The 15195-nt window shown below is 33.0% G+C and overlaps 1 protein-coding gene across 2 annotated transcripts in view; it reads left to right on the top strand.

Annotated features, from left to right (window-relative positions):
- LOC143238805 (ankyrin repeat domain-containing protein 27-like) overlaps positions 1-15195 on the top strand; it is a 75949-nt gene that overhangs the window by 40951 nt on the left and 19803 nt on the right. For both annotated transcript variants that reach the window (XR_013020774.1, XM_076479350.1), the window contains exons 9-13: positions 7388-7458; positions 7760-7925; positions 8182-8253; positions 12557-12629; positions 12984-13122. Coding sequence is in view for 1 of the 2 variants with exons in the window: in XM_076479350.1 (XP_076335465.1) it covers positions 7388-7458; positions 7760-7925; positions 8182-8253; positions 12557-12629; positions 12984-13122 (521 nt within the window). In the remaining variant the exon portion in view is untranslated. The remainder of the gene's footprint in view (positions 1-7387; positions 7459-7759; positions 7926-8181; positions 8254-12556; positions 12630-12983; positions 13123-15195) is intronic.

The raw sequence follows: 15195 nt of genomic DNA on the forward strand, positions 1-15195 counted from the left end.
ACCTTATCTCCTTTCACAATATAGCTTTCCTTGATTTGTGCTGCCCTCTATCTGCAAAATATGTGCTCACCACTAACCTTGAGGCTTCCACCTAACATCACATATATACACTTGCTATAGTTGCATTGTAGCATGCAAATGAGCATGTGACAACCCTTAGGCAACACACCATCTTAGTGCATTTTACTTATTCTAAAGTATATAGTGCACAGTTATCCCCTGTAGATGTAGCACTTGTATATAATGTTGTGCCTTTTTTTGGTCATGAACTTTTTAGATATAGGTGATTTTAGTCTTAATATCTACAAAGACTGTTATGGAAATATTAAATGTTGGATTTTTCATTTTTATTACATTCTGCATCTGTAGATTTTGTTTTCCTCATTCTTATTTCATAAATGTCAGTAACTTTTCTCTTTTGAGCAGTTAGTTTTCTTTACTATATCCTCTTTTTCAATTAGTGTATTGGAGTTTCTCTTTTGGAGACTTGGGATTCCCATACCATATATCCTTTGTGATGTCTAAAATGGACACTGCATAATCATTTTATGCTTTCTTAAGATCTTTCACTTTTAGCCATTCTGCTTTGTCTTTCATTAATGAAAGTCTTCAACTGGTGACTTGATAAAATTACTCCTGTAGTGAGTGTTCCTCTTCCTTTCTCTCATTTAGGATTCTCTGTTTCCATATGCCTCCTTGATGAGATGGAAGGGCATGTCTAGACTCTCACATGAATTTATGTTGTGGTATCATGAATTATTGACCTTTTTTTTTATCCATCTTCTAGAATGTTTAGCAGCATATCAAGATTTGATTAATTTTTTTTTATGTTTGTTCTTAGATGTCTGGTAATGATACATGCAGTTAACTCTACAATTGTCTTGTTTGTAGCTCGCCAGGAGGACAGTCTGTCTTTCTTTCTCTGTTTTCATACTATTAAGCTCCTTTTAGAAGTACATTTATTCACTTCTTCTGTTCTGGATGCTATGAATCTTGTTGTAGATTATCTCTTAAGGTCTGCTAAGATAATACTTATGGATTGGTTCCTCAATCCTCTGGTGTTGAAGTGGCTTTACTCTCATCTAGATACTCTTGTTTTTGATGTTTTTGCCACTCAACTTTCTACTTCTTCTTTTGTGGTCATCTGTTCTTCTTCACTTAGCTTTGACTGTGTGAGCATTCAGGCAGGACTGGTCCAAGCATTTTATTAATGTCAAGCTTCCTATTTGTCTTCTCCCTCATGTTTTTCCTCATTCAAGTTACTCCATGTTGATTCTTCTTGACAACTGCACATTGGCCAGTCATGATTTCCACTATTGCATCTTCTCTTGCTTTTTCCCCATCTTCTTCTACCTGTCACTCTCCCATATCCCATCTGACTTCACGTGTGGGTGTTGTCTGGTGATTTTTCTCCTTCCTTGTCTATCCATAACAAAGACATAAATTCTATAGTAGATCTGTACATCATGCTTTTTTATTTTCCTTCCTTTTATCCACCATCTTTCCATAATTTATTTGTAGGCTATTTTGCCAAGATTTATTGCTTTTGTCCATAGTTGTTTATCAAATAGCTGTACCTACTACTTTTGGGTTTTTTGATTATTATCTTGTATACTTTTTTGCCTTTCTATACATTGTTTTCCTCATCTTAGGGTCATTTCTGCTTGGGACCTGAGTGATGTTCTCCACACCCTTATCCTTCCTCACTTTGAACCTCTAGTCTCTTGTTTTTATACCTTTTTTTTTGCATAGGTCCTGTTTTTCACATTTTGCATTTGACAGTAGAAGATATGATGTGTATGCCATTGCTGTTTCTTGTATTTTTTCTTTTATTTTTCACTATTATTCTTGTTCTGCTACAAATAATTTTTTCTGTTTCATCTGTGTGATTTGATACTATTTGGCTCAGTCTGATACTTTATGGTGTTCATGCTTCCAGCTGTTGATTCTTTGGAATTCCTCATCTCATCATGATATTTCTTCTGTTACCATCAAAGGATGGCTAGCCACAGCAGCTCATCCATTTGGCCTATACTTCATTGGATGTTGATTCACGTTAACTCTTTCAGTTATTCATTCACCACATCCTGTACTCTTTTTGGCTCTTCACTTCTGTCATACGTTGAAGTATTTCATAGGGGCTGGTGTATGGACTACATCACATACTTTTCCCACACATTATCATCTGGCATTCTCTTCTTCTTCCGAATATTGACTTCCTCCCATTACTATTCTACATATTCCTCCCATTACAGTTATCTATTTATATATGTCTGAGGATTCTGTTGAGTGGCAAACAATGTCCACCATAGTATACTTAAATCTAAATCCATACTATACAACTTTTAACTTAATGATACCTGGCTACACTATCAGAGTGAAGGTATTATTGCTGTAGTCATATTCTGTTATGAAAATAAATTAGAGGGTGAAATTGTTTGAAAAATGACAAGAACTTACTTGAAAATATGTTGTTTTCAAAACATAAAATACTTGATATTTTCTACTTTTAAAAATAAAAGTTCATTACTTAATGTAGTTATTTGCACTCAGATTTTGAATAATTCACTTGCACATATAAAGTATAAAAATACTACTTTTTAGCTTTCGGTTTTTACATTTACTTGTATAATCTTCAGAACATTAAAAGTTCTTTTGAAGGTAAATGTTTATATCTTGTTTGCCATTTTCTTTACAGCATCACTAATTCTAGCTGTTGTCATCAGTCAGTGCAATAAAATGTATAAAATTAAAGAAATGGAAATATGTACAAACTTTTAACTTTTCACTGAATAACATAAAAATATCTTCTTTGGGCCACATGCATACTTTCACATATTTATCTTTTCACTTATAATTTATTTTTAATGTTTTATTTTCCTCTCCTATTCTTCATTTTTGATTATTTATGTCACATTAGTAAATACCTGTAGGAAATGTAACATTAACTTTAGCAAGACAGTTCAGTTTCCCTTGAATAGTATTTCTTGTACTTGTAAGTTTATCAAATCGTTTTTAGAGATTCAAAGTATAGAATAATTTAAAATATTATTAAACCTTTCAAATAAATATTTTTAAAAGAAGGATAAATCATAACTAATTGAAATATAAGAATAAAACCTAAATGCAAATTAACTGTTTATCATTTTAATACATAAAAAGTGAGAAAAAATTGCAAATTTCTACAGACACCATTGTCAATAATGGACTTAGCTTCAGTTCCCCACATATGAAAATGGATGTACAAGTACATATTTCCTGGTACAGTAATGATCTTCAAGAGTGGAATCTGTTCTTTCTGTTGATTATAAGCATGCCATTCAACTTAAAACTCCCATTTTAATAACACAGCTTCTATTTTGCGAGAGTTCATGCTATAGCTTGAACTCTGGAAATTTCTTATGAGACTAATTCTAGGAATGTATATCAGGTTTATTAATAGCAAGAGAAAAATTTTTTAACCATGATTGTTTTTCGTATATAAAGTCTAAAGTTCAGATGCTATAGCAACTTGCACTTTGAGTGAGAACAAATGTGAAGTTTTTATTGTTTTAGCAATTTCTTTTGAAATAAAATAATAAAAACTTAAATAATATAAGACATTGAATTGTAATGTGCTTATTACTGCTACTTTCTTTAAAATACATTGATAGTAAAGTGGATTAATTAAATTTGAATGTGACTCAACTCAGTAACATTTTGTGATATGTGCAACAAGGGATTTGAAAATGGTACTGGACTTCATAGGGTTAAGGTCTGTAATGTTCACTGATGAAATGAGATGCTCTACAAAGCTGCTGAAGGCTTTCTCGTGGTATATTGCTTCTTAAATAAGGTCCACTCCAGAATGTTTCAACACATGGAGTTTTGTAAGTAATACTTTGAGAGCTAGTTAACCCTCTGGTCCTAGGTAAATAAACTGGGACTGGTCTGCTTTTTCAAAATAGGGTTTTCATTGTCAATCCATGGCACAGTCTTAAGGTGATGTATTCCTCCTGACTCCCCATTACAGTCCATTCTTCATTTAGTGGAGTACGAGAGTCTTACCAGTTCGTAGCTGCTGTGATGGTGGTGGTCCATGGAGGCTTCTTTCCCAGTGTGACCACTTTCACTTGGTAGAGAGTATGCCAGTGGTGTTTTGTTTGTGTAGGTAGTGTGTACTCTCCTTCTACTATGGACATAACAAAAATTACCATTGTTGTCTGGTTTTTGTAACAGATGAATTAACCACCTGGATTTCACCACATTGGTTGGCTTTTCCCTATCCTACCACTACCTGGATATTGGTTCCCAGGCATTCTGGTGTTGGATAAGTGCAGAACCAGCCAACATAAATCCTTACACATGTGGTTGGTAGTGGCCTCCTTCTACCATAGAATGAATGAAAAATTCCTGATGTTTTCTGGTTTGGACTGGAGTTAACTAACCACATTTGTATTTTTCTTCCTGCCATTGCTGGGATGTTGATTTCCGAGGTGTCCTGACATTACTTATGTACTGGATTTGAGCACATGCCTTGTAAAGGTTGCCAGTATAGAATTTGCTTTTCCTTGTACATCCTGCAGAACTAGAGTTAGCCTATCACATACAGTCTGAGAAACTCTAACCACTGTATATCATCAAGTACATCCTTTTCCCCTCTTGGATTTGCTTCCTTTTCATTTTATTTGGTAACATATCTTCACTGTGGGCAATGAATCTATTCTGGTACAGAAGGGGCATGGTCTCCCATGGATGCACCTCTAAATGTTTGTGGTATAGGGTATCACACTTCATGTGTTTTATATGGGTACCTTCTAAAGGGTACTCATCTACGTAACTTTTGTACCGGCTCCTCCATTTTTGCAGTGTAAGATTCTAGCTATTTTATTTACAGAAGTGAAATATATTGAAAATTAACATTTTCCAAATGTTTTTTCTTTAGATGTTTACCTCATTTCACACTGTGATGTTGATGGGAGCTTCATGGTTATTGATGAGAAAAAATTGTGCTTATAGAGAATAGCATGAATTGAAGAAAACTATCTATAAATATCTATTGGAAATGCTTTTTCTTTGTTGGAAATTGTTAATATTTGAGTTGCTTAACATCAATTTTGGAAAGGTTTGGTTATATGTTTTACCTTTTTTAACATTAATTGTTCTGCTTTCACTTACTGTCTTCAAAGTTTTGCATACAGCTTATACTAGAAAACTGAGTCTTGCTATGATTTTGTACATTAAATATACTTAACCTGCCAAACTTTGATCATGCTTATCGTGGTGTATTTCATCAGTAGGAACCGCAACTATATTCATACTACTACTACTGGTCATAGTATAACTACTCTTACTTTTATATGTTTTATACTGATATAGCATTTTCTGGTTGGTTGGATAACAGTATGTTAACAGTAAAAATCTACCACTACATGACTGTACTTTAGTGAAGTTCACTTTATGCATGTGATAGAGGAGTGGAATTGCTATAGTGTCTTTTATGCCTTCTTTCCTTATTGTTTTCATAATTATTTTCAGTACTGTATAAAATATTCTAATAAGAAAGTGAACATTGCTATGTAGCTTCAGTAAATGATAAGTGATAATCTTAACATGGTATACTAATGTAAATATCGTTTTACATAAATGTTAAACAAAGATACCTATGCCTACTAAATAAATTTTCTGCCAACTGACTGATATATGTGGATCAGTAAGGAAACAGTTGTTATATTAAATATTTTAAAACAAATATGAAGTTTTTTTTCAAGAGGTAGGGTTGCTGATTGCTAAGTATTTAATAATGTTTAAGGACTACAAGAGTCTTGTTGATCAATTGATACCATTCCATCCTTTTCTCAGAAACAACTCAAATCCAGCCCTGATAATTTAAATATTCATCAAACTTTCCTGTAAACTTGTATCTTATCATTCACATCTGATGGAAAACTATTCTAAAGCCAATCATCCTGTTTATTTTTTATCCCCTGGCCCTACAATTTCTCATCATTTAATATGAAAACTAGATGACATACCTACACTGTCAGTTCCCTTAAACATTTTAATCAGATTCTTCTAACATTACTTTTTGTAAGAAAAAAAACTGTTTTAGAGATCTTAACCTGTCCTTGTATGATAACCTTTCTACCTTAGGTATCATCTTTTAGCCTGCCTTTAAACTGTTTCCAATAATTTATTGCTATTTATTAAGGTAAAGTACCAAAGACTGAATATGATATTGCAATTAGACCTAACCAGTGATCTATAAATGATAACTTATTTTATTTAGAGTTGTATTCAGTATTTTAGTAAATACAACCCAAGATCCTATGTGCCTTACCACTAGCAACAGCGCTCAAATTGAGTGGCTTATGCTCTTGTTTCATGACATATTTCTCCAATTCCTTAGGATCAGCTGATGACAGGCAACTTGAATTGAATGTTAAAAGGCTTGTAGTTCATCTCAATGGCAGTTCTGTATACTAAAAATAGCTCAGTGAACATTCACTTATTGATGCTTAGGCTTTGGTTATGCAATCCAGGCTTCTTACCCATTTTTAAAGTATGAGAATAGGTTGAGGTCATTTCTACCTCAAGGTTTCTCTAATACAGTTCCTACCAATTCATGCAACTAGTTGTGTTTTTCATTGACCCATCAGCCAACTTAAACTCAAAGGCTGATTAAAGTTGATTTGCTTAAGATTGGTAAAGACTAAATTGATAAATTAGAAAACAGTAGAATTTATTTAACCATATGAAATTATTTCAACTTACTTTAACAATGAGAATCACATGCTTTGCAAAACATCAAACACAAACATGAGGTTATATTACTGACAACCAAGGTGTTTATTAGTTTTTGTAATAATTACTAAAAGAAACTTGTTAGTGCCATTACAATTCCATTTTGATAAATTATTAATTAATTGACCTTCTCTTCGTTCATTTGCGATTAATGACTCCCTAATTTTTTTATGTTATACTATTCCAAGTAAATGATAAGAAAATTTCAACTATTTGGCTGGTAATTAGGTACTGATATCAGATCAACATGAAAATTTGGAGAAATGATTGACCAGGTTGGATACTCAATGCTTACAGAACATAAATTAAACCTGATGAATCAGTTCATTCTCATTTAATCAAGAATAAGTATAGAAATGTTCTTGTGAACTAGTATTATTGTCCACAAATTTGATAGACTAAAAAGCAATTTATAAGGCATGAATGTCTCAATGTGTAGAAGAGAAATCAAGTACTTATCACATTAAGTGCTTTAATCATTGTATTTTATAAGAAACTCTGAGTTAGAGTAACTGAAAGATTGGATGTGAATTCATAAGATAGTATTTTCAATAAAAACTTTCATTTGTGTGTGGGGTAAAATACCTTTTTTTTTTCTTTTCAGGAAATTTTACATTCACACTCCCCCCAACTACTTCCTCATGACACTAGGGAAATATCAGCTATTGTAGAAAAGTAAGTTGTTATATATTATTACCGCAAAGTTTTATATATAGTTTACTCTAAGCACTTAGATTTGTAATAGTTCTTTTGAAATTATTTTGTTTTCGTAGATGATAGTATGACCATAACTCTTTTCCATTTGTTAGTCATAGATAAATGTATGACCACCAACCTTTTCCATTTGTTATTACATTAGTTTCTCCAAGTGAAACCTTTTTTTGTTGAATTGAAATTAATGACCTGAAATAGTAAAGGCATATTGCTTGACTAATAGTATATTGATAATTGTATTTGTATTTTTGTTTGATTTCAGCTATGTAATGGGTTATGTTCATCAGAAGTTGTTTAGCATCGTACAACGGAAATTTGCTGCTGATGACAAGTATTTGTCAGAGAAATTAACAGAATTGTATAAGATGGAATTGACAGCTGATCAGTTGGGAGTGAAAGAACGTTTCTGTTGTCAGTTACCTAGAGCAGTAAGTAAATTAAAGATCCTTTATCATGTCACATATAGGAAGTAACTAACAGCTGATCCTTTTAAAGTGTAAAATAAAAGGTATTTGTATTATCAGTTACATAATATTATTCAACTTGTAAAGGATACTATGAGAAATGAATGCTGTTGTGTCTAAAAACAAACAATTTCTGAGGTATTTTTATAAGTAGGATTGGCTTAAATGGATAATTTTTCATAAAGGAGCATAATTTGGTTTCGTTTTCATTCAAATATAGAAAGTGGAATTGGCATCGTTAGATGGAAAAACAACTCCTGCAGAAAAACTTCACTGTCTGAAAACTACGTTGGTATGTTTTAAATTTTTATGAGAAAATTTTTATTTTTTTAAATTTAATAAGGGAAATTGATCAGGAGCAGTCATACTGATGTTTTAACTAATCAAATATAGTCTTAATAATGTTTTAAATGACCAAGTGCACCCTCATCCTTGTTGAAATTGAATAGAAAATAGGTAATCTTACATGGTTTAAAAACATTTGTCAAGTTTCACAATTATACAAAACTTTTTATTTAACTTTTAAAATATTGTTTGAAATATGTTTACTGTTACCTAATGTTCATATCCAATTTTGAATATATAAAAAAGTATGGGCATTTTTTGGTTAAATCTTTTGGGCCTGAAAAAGCTGTGGATAAACACCATGTTAATTTTGAGGCTTATTGAAATTGAAAAAAACAAAAACGTGCTGTAAATGAAGTTGCGGTGATTTGAACGTAAACAAGGTTCAAGATTTTCTAGGTTCTTGTGCATACAATATCAGGATTTAAACATTTTTGCTCTTATTGCTCAGTTTACTATATGTGCTTTTTCAACAGATGTGCATTAGGTTTTAACCTGTACCTGAAAATCTGCATGGTAGTTCCACTTTTAAACTTAAAAAATGGAAAAGTATGTGTTCTGTATATTGGTAGAGTAAGAATGAACTAAAAGACCAGATTGATTCTTATCCTGTTTTCAAACAAAGAATGAAACGTACTATATATATATATATAAGAAATGTTTCCAACACAGAAGAAACAATATTGGTGAGCCATGTAACCTGCAAAAAACAGAGTTAGATAAAAACAAGAACTTATTTGTCTCTAAGTGTTGCAAATTGTTTTATTCAACAAATTCAGACAGCAGTGAAAAGTAATAGGCATTTTAAATATTTTACTAAATGTTGTGTACTTTTGGTTCAATATCTAGAACAGTGTTCAAGTTATGTTTAGATTCTGTCTCTTCTTCCCAAAGACAAAATGAAGCTAAATATAGTCATGATGTAAATTAATGTTTAATAAAGCTAAATATGTAGATTTATATGTAAGTCTTCAACTCAGTGATGTCGAGAAAACCCACTTGTAGAGAAAAATATATATATGTAAAAATGGTTCATTCGGGTTGAGAAAATGTTTTACGCAGAGGAGCAAACAATGTTTCGACCTTCTTTGGTCATCATTAGGTTCTGACGTAGATGGTGCAGCTGTGGGTTGAGAAAGCGAGTCTTTCTGGGAGACTGATTGTTATATGAGACAATCTTTGCCTCCTCCCATTGCCCCTTTGCCCCAACAGTTGTTTGGTTCAGTTCTGCCTGTATGGGGAACAGGTCCCAAATCTCCTATTCATCTAACAGGTACCTGGTATTTCTGTCTTAATCTTGCCATGATGATTCAGTTACTGTACCTTTCCTCGATCCATCTCCAGTCCGAGGCTCTTCACAGGAACTCTGAGAGCTTTTGTAGGGACATCCTCTCCCTGCTCACTTCTACATTGGCCTGTCTGTTGTTTTAGGCTCTGGCCATGCAAACATATTTTCTTTATTGTTAGGATCTTTTGTGTTATGATGCCATATTGTTGCAGACCTATTTCCTGGCTCCTTATTTATGGGACCTTCTTCTGGACATAGTATGCAACCAGCCATAATCTTGGGGATTTTTTTCATGTCTGGAGCACTCAGGCCACTGGATCATAGTTTGCCTCTAAATATTGATTTTAGAATAGAAGAAATTCAGATAAATGAGGGTTATTGAAGTGAAATTGCATTTGGCAAGACCAAGATCACACAAGGAAGTCTTTACAGAATTCATAGGCTGTTGTCAGTCAGATCATTATAACTCCAGCTGTGGTCCACACTGCAAATGACCAGTGGAGAAAGGCTAAATGTGTCATTGGTGAAAGATTTTTACATTCCTATCAGTTGAGAGTTATTTCCATGGAACTTTGACAACAGTTAATGATACCCAGGGTAGTGTAGAGCTTTTATCTAGCCACTCTGAGTAGCTTATTTCTCTTTCACGAAGAGAAAACCACCCAGCTAAATGTCAGAGCCCTTGTGGATTGTTCCTTTCTGGAGTGCATAATATCAGTGGAGCCTCCATCTGGAACTAGTTTGGACTTCATAAAAAAGCCTTGGCCAGCTACACAGTTTCTTTGAATGAAATGAAACAAATTATGCTCCCAGTGTTCCAGAGGATGACAAAAGAAGACTTCAGAGGTATGTTAGGGTTTTTTATTTATTTTAAGTGGGTGATACACTTTCCTTAACAAAAATAGATGATTACCTGTATGCATTAGAATATTTTTATTAGTTCAGCACCAGGATCTGTAATTTAGATAATGTCAAGTTGAGCTGAATAACAAGAGTAGATCTGAGAATGCTTTTAACAGAAGAAATAACTTGTTATAATTTTATGTTATGCTATTCCATCTGTGTGATGCACCAGCTGGTTTTGAGCAACTTATTGAGTTTGCGATGAGAGAGTTTTCTAACTTACACTGACAATCTTTTGGTTTTTGCCAACCATTTCAATTCTGTTTTTTAGAACCTAGAAATGGTATTCTAACACATACACAAAGCAGACTTGAAACTGAAACCAGGAAAGAGTTCACTGATGCAAATACAGGTGGAATGTATTGGTCATGTTAATGGGCAAGAGATGAAGTTTCAAAAGAATATTCTAAGATACTTGAGGTGACAAATTGTCTTCAACCCATGATGAAAAGTGAAGCTCAAATTTTACTTGGTTTTGCATCTTATTACTGATGATTTCTGGTCTACTTCCCAAAGATAGTGGTTTTATTATGTACCTTAATGAATTTATGCAATTAAGATGGTGTGAGGAATGTAATCAAGAATTTTAACCCCTAAAGTTTATTTTAGTGGATGTCCCAGTGCTGGTGTATTCACACCAGGACAGTAAGTTCTGTTGGACACTGATGCTACTAACAATGAAGTAAAAACAGTGCTGTTACAGTTGTGGGATGGAGTGAAACATAGCCATATATAATAATCACACACTCATGGCTCATGGACAGATATTGCACAATTATAAAAAGAACTACTTGTAGTAGTCATTTTTCTAAAACATTCATGGCCACTTATGTCATAGAAAAATTCACTGTCTATGTGAATCATGCGTGGATGGCAGTGTTGCAAAAATATAACTTTGTCATAGTTCATCACTTGGGTTTGCAACATGAAAACTTGAACACACTATTTCAATGCATGGTGAGACCCTCTCATTTCTTGGAATAACCTGATCCAAGATACTAAATGGGAGTTGAAACTGTGGCTGTTTATGCCATAGCAGATGCAAATCATGAAGCAAAAGACTCCACTGGCTGATAGATGCCAAGTTAATGCTTTAGAAGCCCCATGATGAGTAACTGAAGGACTGTTTAGCAAGGTTAATTCCAACCAGCACTAGTAGAATAGTGTAGTATAGAAGCAGTAACCTCTGGTACTTGTATAAGAAGTTATTAGTGCAAGTAGGTCTACTGTACTGCAGTTAGTGGCCCACATAATTTTTTGACAAGGTATTCTATGAACTTTGCACAACACCAAGGCTATAGAGCTTAAAGTGTAACCTGCATATAGTATTGATGATTGTTCTTCTGGCCACAATCAATTCAAGATGTTTAGCAATAGTGTAAGTACTGCATGGTGGTTCTGCACTGAGAAAGTAGTAGATGACACAGTAAAAACTTGAACAGATAATTTTTTGGTGTACCTTCCAAAGGATGGTTCTGGATGTTACTGATCCACTCCCAGAGACTTTGAGAGGTCATCAGTACATAAGTCAACACTGTTAACTACTTCACAAAGTAGGCCAAAACTTGTTCATTCAATCATTTACAGTGCAGTAGTTTACCTATAGATGGAATGTATTTATTGTGATAGACTATGTAAAAATGAATTGGAATAAATGTTAGAATGGAAAAAAATTATGAAATTTATTTTCATAAACTTTTTATGAATTATAACTTGTTATGATAATCAGGAATCTTACATTAAGTCATGGTGTGAAATGCATATAATTATTCATTTAGCTTAAAGGCTACTGAAATGAAATGTTATGAACTGTAAAGATGTAAAACTATGTTGACTAAATGTTTATTTATGAGTATAGCTAAATGACCATCATAATCATTTCATGTCATATGATTGATCATTGTGTTCCAGGTTTGTATAGAAATTAACTGTGTTTGAGTGATTGGTATTGTTTTGTAACAGTAGTTTTGTTTTGCCTTTCATAGCTAAGTTATTTCAAAGTAACATAACTGTTTTCCACAACAGCAAAGAAAGAGTTATAAATATTTATCTACTGTAGGAATTGATATCAGAAGAAGTGAAACAGTTAGTTCAAGAAAATCCACCTTTGTGTCCTTTCTCTCAGCTACAAGGTAAAATGTTATAAACAGCATTCCTTAACTAACCATGCATCAATTCAAGTATATAGACCATTAAACAACATCTATATTACAACCAAGTGACCAACTACACTTGACATACTTTAATTCTTTTTGGAATATTAATGTTACTAGCTAACAATTGATGTGTTGATTCTTTTTTAAATTTTAGATTATGTTACGTTATTTTTAATCCTTTTAACTAAAGTTTAAATAAATATATTTCTTTGTCATAAGATCAAGTTATTCCATGCTTTTTTAATTTGGTATCCATGTCTTGTTCCAAATTTAGTTTTTATTTTGGTCACAGTGTTGGTACAGTTAAAATGGGTATTGTTATATTTTCAGAAACCTCTGTCCTGACATCTGATGATTTGATACCTCTTCTAGTCACCTTGTTGGTTCAGGTTCGACCTCGAATGCTTGAAAGTAATCTCTATTACATCCAGAACTTTCACTGGCATCTTTCACCTAAAGATAAGTTAAGGTAATAAGAATTTGTTGATGGAAAGCTACAAAGATTAATTTGTTCTCTTACAGTTACTTCCTTTGTTATCTGAACATTATAGTTTACAGTTATTGTTACATATTTATCTATCAGTGAAAACTCTGTGAGAGTTTTACCATAAAAGTTTAAGAGCTAACCCTTTCTTAGCACAATAATATTATTTTAGCTCTTCTTATTGATCAGGACTGAAATTTAATGATGGCTATTTGCAAAAACCATTAAATTCTAGGGACCATCAAAGAGTACTTGTATTTTTTTGGTCAATCCAATCATGCCTGTTTATTCATACCAGTTGTAAACAGTAGTCAAAGCTATTAAAAAAAATCTGGCTGGAAGCATAACATTTATGAGGAAAACTGTACTATGATAATCAATCAATAAGTCTTTTTCAATAGGTTATGTATCTTTCAGTTGGTTCACTGAAGTTCAAAATAGAAAGAAAAACAGTGCATTCAAGTTGTATTCCAGTGTATTTTAAATATGTTTTTAATTCATATTAAGAAATTATAATTATTATTATAAATGTGTCTGAAGTTTGGTATATAAATAACTTATAAAATTTTAAACAAAATTCTGTCATGTCTGCTAAGAACCCACATTTTGTGAATTTCCTTTTCCTTTTGCAAGTAACTTAAATATATTATAGGCTTTTCCCTGTGACCAAAAGTTTCAAGACCTTAGATTTCCTTAACATGATCAAACTTAAATTTTACTAAAAATAATAATAGATTTGGGTAAATGAAGCAGCTTCATTTCAATAATTTTCAGATTCTTGTACAAACCTGTGAAATTGTTATCTATATACAAAATGGTTTACAGAAAATCTCACTAGAGCAGTGTATCCTAAACTTTCTTGGTTTGCAGTGCTCTTAGTATCTCAGCAGTTTTTTTACAGTGCCCCTAGGCAAAAGAAAAAGTAACAGTTCCATTGATTAAGTAGTTAGGTGCAAACAACTTAACATTAGAAGTTTTTATGTCCTAAGAACTTAATAGCTGTTTGAAAGAATAATACAGTTAAATTGAAAGTAAAAACAATATTTGTATTTCATTTTTAAATAACCACAATTACTAATAGGATGTGTGTACCTGTTGGGCACTGCACAGCTTCTCAAACCTTGGAATCAGGTTGGACACCATTACCCTCATTTCCTGTTCCACATCGATTTTCACATGGAACTTACTTTTTATAACAGCATCTGCTGAAAACCCAGCTTCGCAGAGGTGTGACATCGCAAATGGAATTAGAATTTGCTGAGCCTTAACACTTATCAGCGTATATTCATCTTTTACTGATATCCAAAACTTGCTTAGTTCCATGCTGACAAATTTTGTTTTCAAAGTCTTGTCACAAGACAGCTCAATAAGGTTTTAGCCTTGAATGGGTCTTGAATCCATACAAACTTCTCCATATCTTCTGGAAAGTAATTTTCTGACCAGTCACTGAGCTTTGTATGAGTGCCTGCAATCCTCCATAACAGTCAGACATAGAGCTACCACAACCAGTACAGATGACAACCCACTTAGTTCAGTCTAAGTTGTTTTCACACATAAAAGTGTCACGAATCTCAAACAATTCTTGAGCCTTTGTATCTGCAGTGATACTTTTATAAAAGAGAAGGTCTTCCATAATTTTGTCACTATCCACAAACCATGCAAATCAAATGAGCATCCTTGTTACTATCCATCACATCATATAGCTGTAACCCTAATTCCTTCCTTTTAATTATTCCAATTAGCTGATCATGAGGTCTTCGGCCATGTGTGGATTCTATGACTGGTATTGTTGGATAGAGGTACCTTTGAAACCAGTTTTCTCAGAGATTCACCACCATAATGTTCACCATATTCACTGCAGCTTGTAAAATCAGTTCTTCTATGATGGTGTGAGGCTTTTTACATTTCACAACTCTATACCTTTGAAACCAGTTTTCTCAGAGATTCACCACCATGCAGCAAAATCAGTTCTTCTATGGGAGGCTTTTACATTTCACAACTCTATATGCCACTTTATGGGATGCTAACAAGTCATTGTTTGGTATTGATGCTTATTTC

This window comes from Tachypleus tridentatus, chromosome 13, assembly GCF_004210375.1.
Source record: "Tachypleus tridentatus isolate NWPU-2018 chromosome 13, ASM421037v1, whole genome shotgun sequence".
NCBI lineage: Eukaryota > Metazoa > Arthropoda > Merostomata > Xiphosura > Limulidae > Tachypleus > Tachypleus tridentatus.